Source organism: Choloepus didactylus, chromosome 12, assembly GCF_015220235.1.
Source record: "Choloepus didactylus isolate mChoDid1 chromosome 12, mChoDid1.pri, whole genome shotgun sequence".
Taxonomy (NCBI): domain Eukaryota; kingdom Metazoa; phylum Chordata; class Mammalia; order Pilosa; family Megalonychidae; genus Choloepus; species Choloepus didactylus.
This window is the reverse complement of record NC_051318.1, coordinates 79,245,256-79,260,683: the sequence shown is the minus strand read 5'-3', so window position 1 is coordinate 79,260,683 and position 15,428 is coordinate 79,245,256. Positions and strand designations below refer to the sequence as shown.

The following is a 15,428-nucleotide window of genomic DNA, read 5'->3' as shown; positions in this document are numbered from 1 at the left end:
GCTTTGTGATTATACTGTCCTCTTTTTGAAGAGTAGAAGGAGTCCTACTTTTGTGGAAAAACACATCCTTTCCTCCTTTGACAAATTCAGTCATACTCCTACAAGGGAGTTCACAGAATGCTTGAAAGGAAGACTTGCCACATAATAGCTTATGCTGATTTTACTATTTTATTTCTCTGAGGTAAATGAAAACACAAGATCTGCCCAGAATGGAGAGTCCTACCCTTTGCCATCCATTGTCCTCTTTTGTTGAATTTATTGCTGCTTGACGACAGAAAAAATGCCACATGCCTGTTCATTTATCATTGAAGCACTTCTATTTTTGGCACCATAAAAACAACAACTTATAAAACTACTTTTACATATGAACAGTTTGGGAGACTCTTCCTGAAATAAGTTTGATTAGTGGTTCTCTTAGAAGGAAGGTTTTTTAGTTTCCTAGTTGCTAAAACAGCTACCGTATAGTGAGTTGGCTTAACAACAGGAATTTATTGGCTCACAGTTTCAGAGGCTAGAAGGCTTGCTTCTTCCCAGAGTCTGAATTTTCTGGCTGACCGGCAATCTTTGGGGTTCGTTGGCTTTTCCATCACATGACGTTACACGTGATGATGTCTTATCCTTTCTCCTCTGAGTTCTGTTGACTTTCCAGCTTCTGGCTACTCCCAATGGCTTCTCTCTGTGTCTCATTTTTACTTTGCTAATAAAGGACTCCACTAATCCAGATTAAAACCCAACCTAAATCACCCTTAACTGAAAAGATCTTGAAGATCTTGAAGAGATCTTATTTACAATGGGTCCCCACCCACCAGAATGTGGATCGCAACCCAGAACATGTCCAAAGTGGGATACACAATTCAATTCAGTCTACCACCAATTAATTTAACCACACAGTTCCTTCTAACACAGAGAGTGAAGGAACTCACTAAAGAGGATAAACCAGGAACTGGTATGATATCTGTAGCCTTGGTTGGGCATTATGTTTCTCTGGAGTGCCTTTTTCCACTCTACTACCCTTCTTTCAGTACCATCTCTCACTGTTTTTGTTTTTCGTTTTTATTGTGGCACTGCAGATACTGTAAAGGTATCTTGGATTGCCAGGAAAAATAACAAACCAAAATATCTCCTCTGAATGAGAGTTCATTAGGGTCCTGAAGGTGATGTAGTGAAAATTATATTAAAAGTTTAGCTCCTATTTATTCCATTGTAGGAATGGAATTGTCATTTATCTAATGGGATTCGTTAGCAATTGTCCTAATGGAGTGATACTCCATCCTCAAATAACTTGACATCTTTTTACCTTTTAAACTATCAGAAGAGAGTTTGGAGAAGGTACAGTCATTTTATACAAAAATTAGTTCATCATCTGCCTTTGGAATACCTTTTAGTTTTAAAGTTACATTATCACAATTTAAATGCCCCCATAAATTGCATCCTACTTTTTAAGGTCTTTTGTAGTTTCTTCTATTACTAATTTAATGTGTTCCTACATTTTTATTGCACTTTCCAGTTTTACCAATTTGTAAGGAATTACTGACTAAAAGTGGTTTTCAAGAACAAATGTATAAATCTTATATAAATGACATAATTCATTAGTAATTTCTTTCGAGGCAAGATGTCCAGCAGCCTGGATTCTTTTGCACTTACCTTTTTGACTTATCGCCAAACAATGACTACAAGTATAAAATCTGGATCCACTAAATGCCTGGAATTGGCGAAACATCATTTAGTGTAACTGTATTCAGTGATCTCTGATATTGAAGTCTGATAGACATGGCCCTAAGTTTACTACATTTACCACCCTAGAGCTCTCTCCTTAGGGATTGGATTGGCTTAGGTAAAGCTGTTCATGACTATTTAATCTGTAAATTGTATGTGATAACTAAGAATAATTAAGCTGGGGTCCTCAGAATAATTTTTACCAGTTAATCTGTGTTACTCTATGTGGGGTCTGGCCTATGAAACTTTAAAAACAGATATACTCTATTTCTTCTTTTTATATACTTTATCAACCATCTTTCTTCAAAATAGACCAGTCATGTCAGTGTTCTCATTGATTTGCTTTTGTATTTATCAGCACATGGTGAATTTCATGAGCTTTTAAAATGTGAAAAATGAGATGCCATTTCAGTATGATTTTCTAATTTATCCTATGTGTTTTAGGGCAGAGGACTCCTACTTAGAAGACCCTTGTATGTAGGAGGAGGGTGGGTTGGGGTCGGTATTACATGCTTTTACTTTAGAATAAAACTATGTGATGAAATGGATTTCTTCCACTGTGTCCTTTACCAAAATGTTGTTAGGGGAATAAATATGTTTCTGGTTTTTGTAAATGGAGCCATGGTGTAATGTTTGCTTCAAATCTGTTAATATTAGCCTGTTATAGAAAAGTCCTTTTGATATCAATGGGCTTGACAGTAAATAACTCAGTTGATCTCTAAGTAGATGGTTATTTGGGTAGATTACTGTAGCTCATATTTATGTTATATTTCTAGGATTGTTACTAATTGGTATTTTTCTGTATTAAAATTTAATTATGTAACATGATATATCTTTACAATGCACAAAGCTCAGAGGAAAAATTTGCAGATCTTATATTTGTATAGCATAGCATAGAATAGTTTAGAAAGTGCTTTCATGTCTTTTATTCTATTCATCTTTACCACAACTCTGAGATGTGATTATTATTATTCACATTTTTTTTTTTACATGCAAAAACTGAAGCTCATTTTCTTATCATTTAACTAGAAAATGACAGCCTTATGCCTGGGTCTTCTGACTCTCTCTATGGTGATTTATTCACACTATAACTGTATCTTGAAAAATAGTTTTGCTTTTAGTGTGGTTTGAAAAACTTGATTACTTCAAAATACAAGAGCAAATTTCAGTTTTGCAGAGTAGCTTTAACATGTTTTAACTCTTTCTTCCTTGCTTTAGCCTGAACACACCACCTGGAACTAAAATTAAGCTCTCAGGCATTGTTGACATTAAAAATGGATTCCTGCTCTTGAATGACTCTAACACAACAGTTCTTGGTGGTGAAGTGGAGCACCTTATTGAGAAATGGGAATTGCAGAGAGTAAGTATAAAATGGTTTGAACTTTTAAAACACTTTTTATTGCATTCTCCATTCTTTTTAAGTGAAATCTTCCCATAATGAATAGGAAAATTAGTCTTTTGTGTCATAGTTGAGTAGAATAGAACACAGTCTTTAGAGAAACAGTTTCTAAGCATGCTGTTCCTCTAAAACAGATACCATTTTTCAGTATTTATTACATTTTATTATATATTTTTAAAAATTGTACTTTACTGACAAATTTTCAAAATTGTCAAGATACCAGTTATAAGCTATGTGTATTCTTGTCAAGATACCAGTTATAAGCTATGTGTAATCTATCTGTGTATAATTCTTTCTGCAAAAAATGTGTGCACTTAATATAATATCTAGCTGCTAAGACAAATTCCATACAGTGGATTTGCTTAACAACAGGCATTTATTGGCTCCTGGTTTCAGAGGCTAGAAGCCTTTCTTCCTCCCAAGGTTGGTATCTTCTGGCTAGCTGGCAGTCTTTGGGGTTCCTTGGCTTTTCCTTCACATGACAATGTATGTGGTGATATCTTCTCCTTTCTCCTCTGTGTTCCATTGACTTCTAGCTTCTGGCTGTTCCCTTTGGCTTTTCTCTCCATAGCAGACATTGTGCTCCCTTAAACTTGCCTGTTGTGTAAAGTGAGTCAAGCTTTTGGAATTTTATGATGCTTTACCCTTTCCTGTTTTCTTAGTTTGAACATGCTTGTGTTTGAGGGATAAATGGATAAGGAGATTGTGCCAATTTGAATGTACTGTGTCCCCCAAAACACCATTATCTTTGATACAGTCTTGTGTGGGCAGACGTGTTAGTGTTGATTAGACTGTAATTCTTTGAGTGTTTCCATGGAGATGGGACCCCACCCAACTGTAGGTGATAACTCTGGATGATTTCCATGGAGGTATGGCTCTGTCCATTCAGCATGGGCCTTGATTAGTTTACTGGAGCAGCACTGTATAAGCTCAGGCAGAAAGAGCGAGCGTGCTACAGCCAGGAGGGACACTTTGAAGAATGCAGAGCTGAGACAGGAGCTGCAGATGAGAGACAGTTTGAAGACGGCCGTTGAAAGCAGTCTCTTGCTCTGGAGAAGCTACAAGAGGACAAATGCCTCAAGAGCAACTAAGAGTGAAATTTTCAAGAGATGCTGTGGCCTAGAGAGGAACGTCCTGGAGGAAAGCCATTTTGAAACCAGAACTTGTAGTAGGCGCCAGCCACGTGCCTTTCCAGGTAACAGAGGCTTTCCGGACACCATTGGCCATCCTCCAGTGAAGGTACCTGATTGTTGATGCATTACCTTGGACACTTTGTGGCCTTAAGACTGTAACTGTGTAACCAAATAAACCCCCTTGTATAAAAGCCAATCCATTTCTGGTGTTTTGCATTCTGGCAGCATTAGCAAACTAGAACAGAGATCTAGGCACATTTTTATTCTTTGTTACTCATTCCTTATAATATTAATGTTCTATATTTTGAGCTGCTATAATATGGGATGTAGTATGATGCCCCATAATTGCATCATTTAATTGAAAATGGCACAAAGGCAAGTAATTCAGAAGTAGCTTAATCGTTTTGCATAAATAGTCAAGTTTATGAAGTTGAATTTCCTGGAGAAATTCCACCTATTTCATGTAATCCTTTTTTTTTTTTTGAGGCCAGAGGACTGGTAATTTAGGGAGTCGTTTCAGGACAAAATGCTATCCATTCATCATTCAAGAAAACTAGGATGTGTAGCTAATGACAAAAATCCCATCATACCAAATACTGTTTTTTACTCTTAGTAATAAATGTAATAATGTTACAGGCTTTGTCTTTTATCCCTTTGTTTCATTCTTTTTTTTTTTTTTTTGATCTTCGTTTTATTGAGATATATTCACATACCACGCAGTCATACAAAACAAATCATACTTTCGATTGTTTACAGTACCATTACATAGTTGTACATTTATCACCTAAATCAATCCCTGACACCTTCATTAGCACACACACAAAAATAACAAGAATAATAATTAGAGTGAAAAAGAGCAATTGAAGTAAAAAAGAACACTGGGTACCTTTGTCTGTTTGTTTCCTTCCCCTATTTTTCTACTCATCCATCCATAAACTAGACAAAGGGGAGTGTGGTCCTTATGGCTTTCCCAATCCCATTGTCACCCCTCATAAGCTACATTTTTATACAACTGTCTTCGAGATTCATGGGTTCTGGGTTGTAGTTTGATAGTTTCAGGTATCCACCACCAGCTACCCCAATTCTTTAGAACCTAAAAAGCGTTGTCTAAAGTGTGCGTAAGAGTGCCCACCAGAGTGACCTCTCGGCTCCTTTTGGAATCTCTCTGCCACTGAAGCTTATTTCATTTCCTTTCACATCCCCCTTTTGGTCAAGAAGATGTTCTCCGTCCCACGATGCCAGGTCTACATTCCTCGCCGGGAGTCATATTCCACGTTCATGCAATCCTTTTATAAGCTGGTATATTGTTCTTTTCTTATTAGAGATTTTTCAATGTGTGGTAAAATGTTCTTAAGTCAAAATAATACTCTACATAATTTCTCACAACCCAACCAGAACTGCCAACTGTAAAGTCATTTAATCATTCTGAGCTTCCTCCCTACCTCCCGTACACATGTATACTGACACAAACATGTAGACATACACATTCGCACAGGTTAGTTGTACTTTGATAGTTGTCCTTGGAGTGTTGTATTATATATCTGCACTTTGTTTCCTGAAAAAGCCATGTTAGTATTTGTTAGGGGGTGATAAAAATCTACTTTAAAAATAATTAAAAAACATATTCGTATGATTATGGTTCCCTTTGGTTTTTGTAGTTTTTGGTTTGGTAACCATAGCAATGTAGGAACCATGGAGAGCTCATTTACTTGAGCATCTGGCAGGTGGGTGATTCCTACAGAAATGTACAGATAGAAATCATAAACCATAGAGTTAATTTTGGAAGCAAAGGAGCTCTAAACATTCTTTTAAAATAAATAGGGGAAGGCAGTATTTAAACTACATACAGGTGTTGTAGCTGTAGCAAAATGAATGGAGAAAGGTAAAAAAAAGAAAAAAAACTCAGCCTAAGTGTTTTGAGTGTTTGACAAAGACAAGTTCTAGGGAGCTCTGTACCAAATATAATTTGCAAAATAATGTAATTCTGCAACATTTTAGTGCTCCCAAATGACAAATCCCATTTTGCTTCATGCTTTCTCTTTATACAAAGACTAATTTTCATTTTGATATTTTTCAACTACTGTATAGTTTTATTTAGATTAGCTAATTCTCATTAATATATTGATATTTTTCTTCCTGAGGAAAATGTAATACTGTTAATTCTTTTTTTCCCAATTACATTCCTTAAACATTATCTCGTAAATTCTTTATATATCCTTTTGTTTTCCTGGGTTTTTTTTCCCATTGTTTTTGTTTACATACTACCTTTTGTTTATTTCTCTCTTCTTCTTCTTTGGTTTCTGTTGCTTAAACAAAGAGAAAGAACTAATAATAATATTAACAAATAGCTACTTTTATTAGGTATCTTTATATGCTTGGCATTTTACTGTGCACTTTGCATTCGTTATTTCTTTTACATGAGATGGATAATATATCCTTATTTTATAGATTGTAGAAATAAGAGTTTGGTTTCAAACCCAGGTATATTGGGGTGATAGTTTGGAGCTGTTATATACCCCAGAAAAGACCGTATTCTTTTAATCCATCCCTGTGGGGGCAGACCTCTTGAGGGTAGGACCTTTTGATTAGGTTGTTTCAATTGAGATGTGACCCAGCCCATTCAAGGTGGGTTTTATTCCTTACTGGAGTCTATATGAGATTTCATAGATAACGGATACACCAAGTGCAAGCTTCTTATTTGAAATATATGGATTAATAGAGGAGAAAAGAGAGTATGATTGGTAGAGTGGGACTCAGGAAAGGGAAAATTTTTTTAGAAAAGGGCAAACTTAGACACATGGATAGACTTGGGTGAAGGAGCTAGTAGAAAGCTGGGGTAAGTTGCCAAGGCAGTAGGTTTTTGTGTTAGGACTGGGGAAGGTAAGGGGTAGGAGGCAGGGCTCCAAAGGAGTCAGTGTGGTTGAGGCAGGTGGGGAATGGGCTGAGTATCTCTAATAATGATAAATTTGCCTGGGATTTTAGAGATTTCTACTCATTTGTGGGGCCCTCTGATGGCAGTGTAAAAATGGAGGAGAAATTGGAAGTCTTTGCAGCTAGGCAAGTTGAGTTTGGGTGGGTACTTGTATGGAAAAATTGACATGAGCATTTAAAAATCAGCTACTACCTATATGTTTTTTTCAGTATGTTTAAGGGAGTTTTGTAAGAATGCACTAGAAAAAATAATTTAATTTAATAAAATCAATGTTATTTTTTGAAATAAACTCCATGAAAGTATAATTTAAAATAAAATGCACCTGTTTTAAGTGTACTTTTCAATAAGTTTTCACAAATTTATATTCCCATATAAAAACCAGTAGAATCAAGATATTAAAAACATTTTAACCCTAAAAGTTACCTTGTGTCTGTTCCTTCCTCTCAATTCCCATTACCCCCAGGATCTTTCTAGATTTTAATAGAATGGAATCATATCATATTACTGTTTTGTGTCTGGCTACTTTTATGCGCTGTATTTTTTTTTGGATTAATGCATGTTGTTGAGTATATCAGCGTGCCAGTTTGAATATATATTGTGTCCCCCAAACGCCATTATCTTTGATGTAATCTTGTGTGGGCAGACGTTATCAGTTTTGATTAGATTTCTTTGAGTGTTTCTTTGGAATGCACCCCACCCAGCTATGGGTGATGACTCTGATTGGATATTTCCATGGAGGTGTAGCCCCACCCATTTAGGGTGGGCCTTGATCAGTGGAGCCATATAAATGAGCTGACATAACAGAAGGAACTCATTGCAGCTGTGAGTGATGTTTTGAAGAGGAGCTACAGCCAAGAGAGACACTTGAAGAAAGCACAGGAGCTGCAAATAAGAGACATCTTGAAGACAGCCGTTGGAAGCAGACTCTTGCTCTGGAGAAGCTAAGAGAGGACAAATACCCCAAGTGCAACTGAGAGTGACATTTTTGAGGAACTGCAGCCTAGAGAGGAACGTCCCGGGAGAAAGCCATTTTGAAACCATACTTTGGGGTAGATGCCAGCCATGTGCCTTCCCAGCTAACAGAGGTTTTCTGGACACCATTGGCCATCCTCCAGTGAAGGTACCCAATTGCTGATGTGTTACCTTGGACACTTTATGGCCTTAAGACTGTAACTGTGTAACCAAATAAACCCCCTTTATAAAAGCCAGTCCATTTCTGGTGTTTTGCATACTGGCAGCATTAGCAAACTAGAACAATCAGTAATCCATTCCTTTTTATTTCATTGTGTAACTATACCACAGTTTGTAGACACAGTCACCTATTGATGGACATTTGGATTGTTTTAAGTTTTTGGCTATTAAGAATAAAGCTGCTGTGAGCATTCATGTCAAGTCTTTGGTGGGCACATGTTTTCAGTTCACTTGGATCTTAGCCATTTCTAGAAGATTTTCTTCTAGAAATTTTGAAGTTTCAGTTTTGAGAAATAGGTCCATTTTGAGTAGATTTTTGTATATGGCATGAAGGAAGGGTCCGTGTGGATTTTTTTTTTCTTTTGGATGTCTAGTTGTTTCAGCACTGTTCTAGTTTGCTAATGCTGCCAGAATGCGGAACACCAGAAACGGATTAGCTTTTATAAAAGGGGGTTTATTTTGTTACACAGTTACAGTCTTAAAGCCATAAAGTGTCCAAGGTAACACATCAGCAATCGGGTACCTTCACTGGAGGATGGCCAGTGGTGTCCAGAAAGCCTCTGTTAGCTGGGAAGGCATGTGGCTTCTGTCTGCTCCAGAGTTCTGGTTTCAAAATGGATTTCTTCCATGACGTTTCTCTCTTGGCTTCAGCTTCTCTCCAAAATGTCACTCTCAGTTGCTCTTGGGGCGTTTTTCCTCTCTTAGCTTCTCTGGAGCAAAAGTCTGCTTTCAGAGGCCATCTCCAAAATGTCTCTCTAAACTGCAGTTCCTCTTTCAGCTCCTGTGCATTCTTCAAAGTGTCCCTCTTGGCTGTAGCAAGCTCGCTCCTTCTGTCTGAGCTTATATAGTGCTCTAGTAAACTAATCAAGGCCCATGCTGAATGGGAGGGGCCACATCTCCATGGAAATTATCCAGTGAAAGATCTCACCCACAGTTGAATGTCAAATCTCCACGGAAACATCCAATCAAAAGTCTCCAACCCAATCAGCACCAATATGTTTCCTGCCCACACAAGACTGCATCAAAGGTAATGGCGTTTTGGGGTACATAATATATCCAAACCAGCACAAGCATTCAAGAAAGAATTAGTACCAATCCTGCTCAAACTCTTCAAAAAATTGAAGAGGAGGGAAAACTCCCCAACTCATTGTATGAAGCCAACATCACCCTAATACCAAAATCAGACAAAGATACAACAAAAAAAGGAAATTACAGATCAACCTCTTTAATGAATATAAACGCAGAAATCCTCAACAAAATATTCGCAAATCGAATCCAGCAGCATGTTAAAAGAATTATACACCACGACCAGGTGGGGTTTATTCCAGGTGTGCAAGGCTGCTTCAACACAAGAAAATCAATTAATGTAATACACCACATCAATAAATCAAAGCAGAAGAACCATATGATCATCTCAATGGATGCAGGAAAGGCATGTGACAAAATTCAGAAGGGAATTTTCTCAATATGATAAAGGCAATATATGAAAAACCCACAGCTAACATCATTCTCAATGGGGAGAGACTGAAAGCTTTCCCTCTAAGATCAGGAACAAGACAGGGATGACCACTGTCACTGTTGTTATTCAACGTTGTGCTGGACGTTCTAGCTAAAGCAGTTAGGCAAAGAAAAGAAATAAAAGGCATCCAAATTGGAGAGGAAGAAGTAAAACATTCAGTGTTTGCATTTGACATGATTCTATTTTCTACATATAGAAAAACCTATAGCAAAGCTATTGGAGCTAATCAATGAATACACCAAAGTGGCAGGCTACAAGATCAACACGCAAAAATCTGTAGTGTTCTTATACACAAGTAATGTGAAACAAGAGGAATAAATAAAAAAAAAAATTCTATTTGTAACAACCAAAGAGTCAGGTATTTAGGAATAAACTTAATGAAGGCCACAAAAGACCTATACAAAGAAAACTACAAGAAACTGCTCAAAGAAATCGAACAGGACTTAAAAAAATGGAAGAACATACTGTGTTTCTGGATTGGAAGACTAAATATAATTAAGACGTCAACTCTGCCTAAACTGATTTATACCTAAACTGATTGACAGACTCAATGCAATACCAATTATAATCCCAACAACTGACTTTGCAGAAATAGAAAAACGAATAACCAAATTTATTTGGAAGGGCAAGGTGCCCCGAATCGACAAAAATATCTTGAGAAAGAGGAACGAAATGGAAGGTCTCACACTACCTAACTTTGAAGCATATTACAAAGCTACAGTGCTAAAAACAGCATGGTACTGGCATAAAGAGAGATACTGACCAATGAGATTGAATTGAGTGTTCAGAAATAGACTCTTGCATCTACGGACAGTTGTTCTTTGGTAAGGCAGTCAAGCCAAAGCAACTGGGACAGAGCAATAAATGGTATTTAGAGAACTAGAGATCCATTTCCAAAAGAATGAAAGAGCGCCCCTATCTCACACCTTATACAAAAATTAACTTGAAGTGGATTGAAGACTTAAACATAAGTGCTGTGCCGGTTTGAGTGTATTGTGTCCCCCAAATGCCATTATCTTTGTGGTCTTGTGTGGGGCAGAAGTTTTGGTGTTGGTTAGATTTGCTTGGAGTGTGCCCCACCCAGCTGTGGGAAATAATTTTGATGAGATGTTCCCATGGAGGCTTGGCCCCACCCATTCGGGGTGGGCCTTGATCGGTGGAGCTATATAAATGAGCTGACTCAAAGAGGAAAGAGAGTGCAGCTGGGAGTGATGTTTTGAAGAGAAGCAAGCTTGCTAGAAAGGAACGTCCTGGGAGAAAGCCGTTTTGAGGCCGGAGCTTTGGAGCAGATGCCAGCTGCCTTCCTAGCTAACAGAGGTTTTCCGGACACCGCTGGCCGTCCTCCGGTGAAGGTACCCAATTGCTGAGGTGTTACCTTGGATGCTTTGTGGCCTTAAGACTGTAATTGTTTAGTGAAATAAACCCCCGTTTTATAAAAGCCTATCCATCTCTGGTGTTTTGCATTCTCCAGCATTAGCAAACTAGGACAGATTTTGGTACCGAGAGTGGGGTGCTTTTGCTGCTGAGTTTGCGAATACCAAACATGTTGGAACGGCTTTTTAAATGGATAATGGGGAATTTCTGGAAGAGTTGTGAGGAGCTTGATAGAAAAGGCCAAAACTGCTTTAAAGAGACTGTTTGTGGAAATATGGACTCTAAAGATACTTCTGATGAGGACTTGAACAGAAATGATGAATGTGTTGTAAACTGGAAGAAAGGCGATCCTTGTTTTAAAGTGGCAGAGAATTTGGCAAAATTGAGTCCTGGTGTCAGATGGAAGGACGAATCTGGAAGCAACAACTTGGAATACTTAGCTGAAGAGATCTCCAGACTACGTGTGGAGGACGTATCCTGGCTTCTCCTTGCAGCTTATAGTAAAATGCGAGCAGAGAGAGATAAACTTAGAACTGAACTCTTGGGTTCAAAGAAACCAGAAGTTGATGGCTTGGAAAATTACGGGCTTCCAGTGGGTAGAATCCCAGAAGCTACAGCCCAACCTGAGGACAAGCCAAGATTGGATAAGGAGTTAAGCAGAAAGGATTTGTGGAAACTCCTATTGTCTGATGGCTTTGACCCCTGCATGCTTCATGCAAAGCCAACAGAATTTTTGCGAGATCTTTATAGACGGAGCCATTGCCGGTCTGGACTGGAGGAGACAGACAAGGAAAAAATTAAAGGAAAAATCTCTTCAAAGACAGAGCCATGGAGGTTGAGGTCTGGAGTCAAGAGGTTTAGGGCTGGGAGAGCAGAGCAGCCCACATGCATGGAAAGGGTGAGTTTGCCCTGGAGGTTGAGGGCGGGCTTTCCGCCTCGATGCTCTGGAAGAGTTTTGCCACCTCAGGTCCCAAAGAGGGTGGAGCACATTTCCAGGGAATTGGGGAGAGCCTGGCTGCCACCACACTGTTCTGAAGGGGTTGAGCATGTGACCCGGAGATGGAAGGGAATCCGGGAGCTGCCCCGATGTTTGAGGAGGGTGGGGCCGAGAAGGTGGTCTCCCCAATGTGTGGAAATGTTGGAGCACTCACCTAAGTGTTTGGAGAGGAACGGGCTGCAGAAAAGGCCCTTGGGAAGGGTTAGGCTCCAGCTCTCTCAAGCCCCAAGGATGCAACGTTGTTTTGTTAGTGACTCTCGGACTTTGAAATCTAATGGACTTTGTCCTGTGGGTTTTAGGAACTGTTTTGCTCCTGTTAACCCTGTTTTCCTTACTGTTTCTCCTTATGGCAATGGAAATGTTTATCCTATGAATGTCTCTCCTTTATATATTGGAAGCACATAACTTGTTCTAGGTTCACAGATCCACAGCTAGAGGGGAATTATGCCTTAGAACTGACCAAGCCTAAACTTATTTTGATGGGATTTTGTACTTAACTTTTGTTACTGAAATGATTTAAGTTTTTGTGATAAATGAATGTATTTTGTATTTGGAAAGATAATGCCATTTTGGGTTCCAGGGGGTGGAATGTGCCGGTTTGAGTGTATTGTGTCCCCCAAATGCCATTATCTTTGTGGTCTTGTGTGGGGCAGAAGTTTTGGTGTTGGTTAGATTTGCTTGGAGTGTGCCCCACCCAGCTGTGGGAAATAATTTTGATGAGATGTTCCCATGGAGGCTTGGCCCCACCCATTCGGGGTGGGCCTTGATCGGTGGAGCTATATAAATGAGCTGACTCAAAGAGGAAAGAGAGTGCAGCTGGGAGTGATGTTTTGAAGAGAAGCAAGCTTGCTAGAAAGGAACGTCCTGGGAGAAAGCCGTTTTGAGGCCGGAGCTTTGGAGCAGATGCCAGCTGCCTTCCTAGCTAACAGAGGTTTTCCGGACACCGCTGGCCGTCCTCCGGTGAAGGTACCCAATTGCTGAGGTGTTACCTTGGATGCTTTGTGGCCTTAAGACTGTAATTGTTTAGTGAAATAAACCCCCGTTTTATAAAAGCCTATCCATCTCTGGTGTTTTGCATTCTCCAGCATTAGCAAACTAGGACAAGTGCTAAGACCATAAAACTCTTAGAAGAAAATATAGGGCAGTATCTTCAAGATCTTGTGATAGAAAGTGGTTTCCTAGACCTTGTACCCAAAGTACAATCAACCAAAGAACAAATAGACAGATGGGATCTCCTCAATATCAAACACTTTTGTACATCAAAGGACTTTGTTATAAAAGTAAAAAGGCAGCTTACACAATGGGATACAATATTTGGAACCCACATATCAGAATAAGGCTTTAAAATCCCTAATATATAAAGCAATCCTACAATTCAACAACAGAAAGACAAACAACCCAATTAAAAAATGGGCAAAAGACATGGACAGACACTTTTCTGAAGAGGAAATACAAAGGGCTCAGAAACATATGACAAAATGCTCAGCTTTACTGGCTATTAGGGAAATACAAATCAAAACCACAATGAGATATCATCTCACATCTACCAGAATGACCATTATCCAAAAAAAAAAGCAGAAAATTACAGGTGCTGAAGAGGCTGTGGAGAAAGAGGCACGCTTATTCACTATTGGTGGGAATGTAGAATGGTGCAACCACTCTGGAAGACAATGTGGATGTTCCTGAGGAAGCTAAGTATAAATTTGCTGTGTGACCCAGCTATTCCATTGCTAAGTACATACTCAACGGAACTGAAAGTTAAGACGCAAACAGACATTTGTAAACTGATGTTTATTGCAGCATTATTCACGATTGCCAAGAGATGGAAACAGCGCAAATGTCAATTAGCTGATGAGTGGATAAACAAACTGTGGTATATACACATGATGGAATATTATGCAGCTGTAAGACAGAACAAAGATGTGGAACATATAATAGCGTGGATGAACCTCAATGACATTACATTGAGCGAAGTTAGCCAGAAAGAAAAGAAAAAATACTGTATGGTCTCACTAATATGAACTAACATTAATGAGCAAACTTTGAGAGTTAAAAGCTGATAACACAGGCTACCAGGAGACAGAACGAGGGTAGAGATCGGGTATTTGATGCTGAGGGACTACAGAATGTTCAGGAGGATTGATTGTATAGATCCAGAAATAGATAACATAATACTGTATGATGGTAGCACAATATTGTAAGTTCAGTGAACAAAGATGTCTGTGAGTAAAGGTGAAAGAGGTGGGATAGGGGAATATATGACATTAGAGATAAAGATAGATGATGAAGACTGGGACTGTATAACTTGGCAAAAACTGGAGTGGCCAATGACTGTTACTAACTGTACAAATAACAAAAGTGTTTTTACGTGTAGGAGAATTAATGAATGTCAACCATGCAGCATGTTGAAAAAGGGATGGTATTGGGGAAGAAAACATAATCAAAGCAAATTGTAATCTATGGTCAAAAGTAACATTGTAATATGCTTCCATTAAATGTAACAAAAGCAATATACCAAAGCTAAATGTTTATGAGAGGGGGATATGATGAAAAAATGTGGGATTCTTGATAGAGGTGCCCTTTTCAGTCCTTACTATTATATTATATTGTGTGAGATTTTACTTTCTTTTTATTGTCTTTTTTATTATTTACTAAAAAAAACTTTTTCATAGTAATTAATACATTCAGGTGTTGACTGTGGTGATAAATGTTTAACTATATGATGATACCATGAACAACTGACTGTACACTGTGGATAATTATGTGGCTTGTGAATATATCTCTATAAAATTGTAGGAAAAAATATAAATGGGGTGAAAGTGCTGGAGAAAACATGGAGAGAGGGATGTACCTATTTACTGTTGATGAGGAGGCAGAATGGTGTAGCCTTTCTGGAGGTCACTGTGGTGGTTCCACAAGAAGCTGAGTATGTGGGGCCATAGGGTCCTGCAACCTCATTATGGGGTATGTACTTGGAAGATCTGAGAGTAGAGACAAGAATGGACATTTGCACACTGATATTTATGGAGGCAGTATTCATGATTTGCAGTGGGTGGAGGTGGCCTAAGGATACATCGACTAAAGAACAGAATGGTGAACTGTGCTGTATGCATCCAGTGGAATATTGAGCAACTATAAGAAGGAGTGAAGCTGTGAGACACGCAGTG

At 38.6% G+C, this 15,428-nt stretch overlaps 1 protein-coding gene across 6 annotated transcripts in view; it reads left to right on the top strand.

The window, feature by feature from the left end:
• TDRD3 (tudor domain containing 3) overlaps positions 1–15,428 on the top strand; it is a 291,817-nt gene that overhangs the window by 140,939 nt on the left and 135,450 nt on the right. For all 6 annotated transcript variants that reach the window (XM_037799609.1, XM_037799608.1, XM_037799611.1 and 3 more), the window contains one exon: positions 2,935–3,076. In XM_037799609.1, the coding sequence (XP_037655537.1) occupies positions 2,935–3,076 (142 nt within the window). The remainder of the gene's footprint in view (positions 1–2,934; positions 3,077–15,428) is intronic.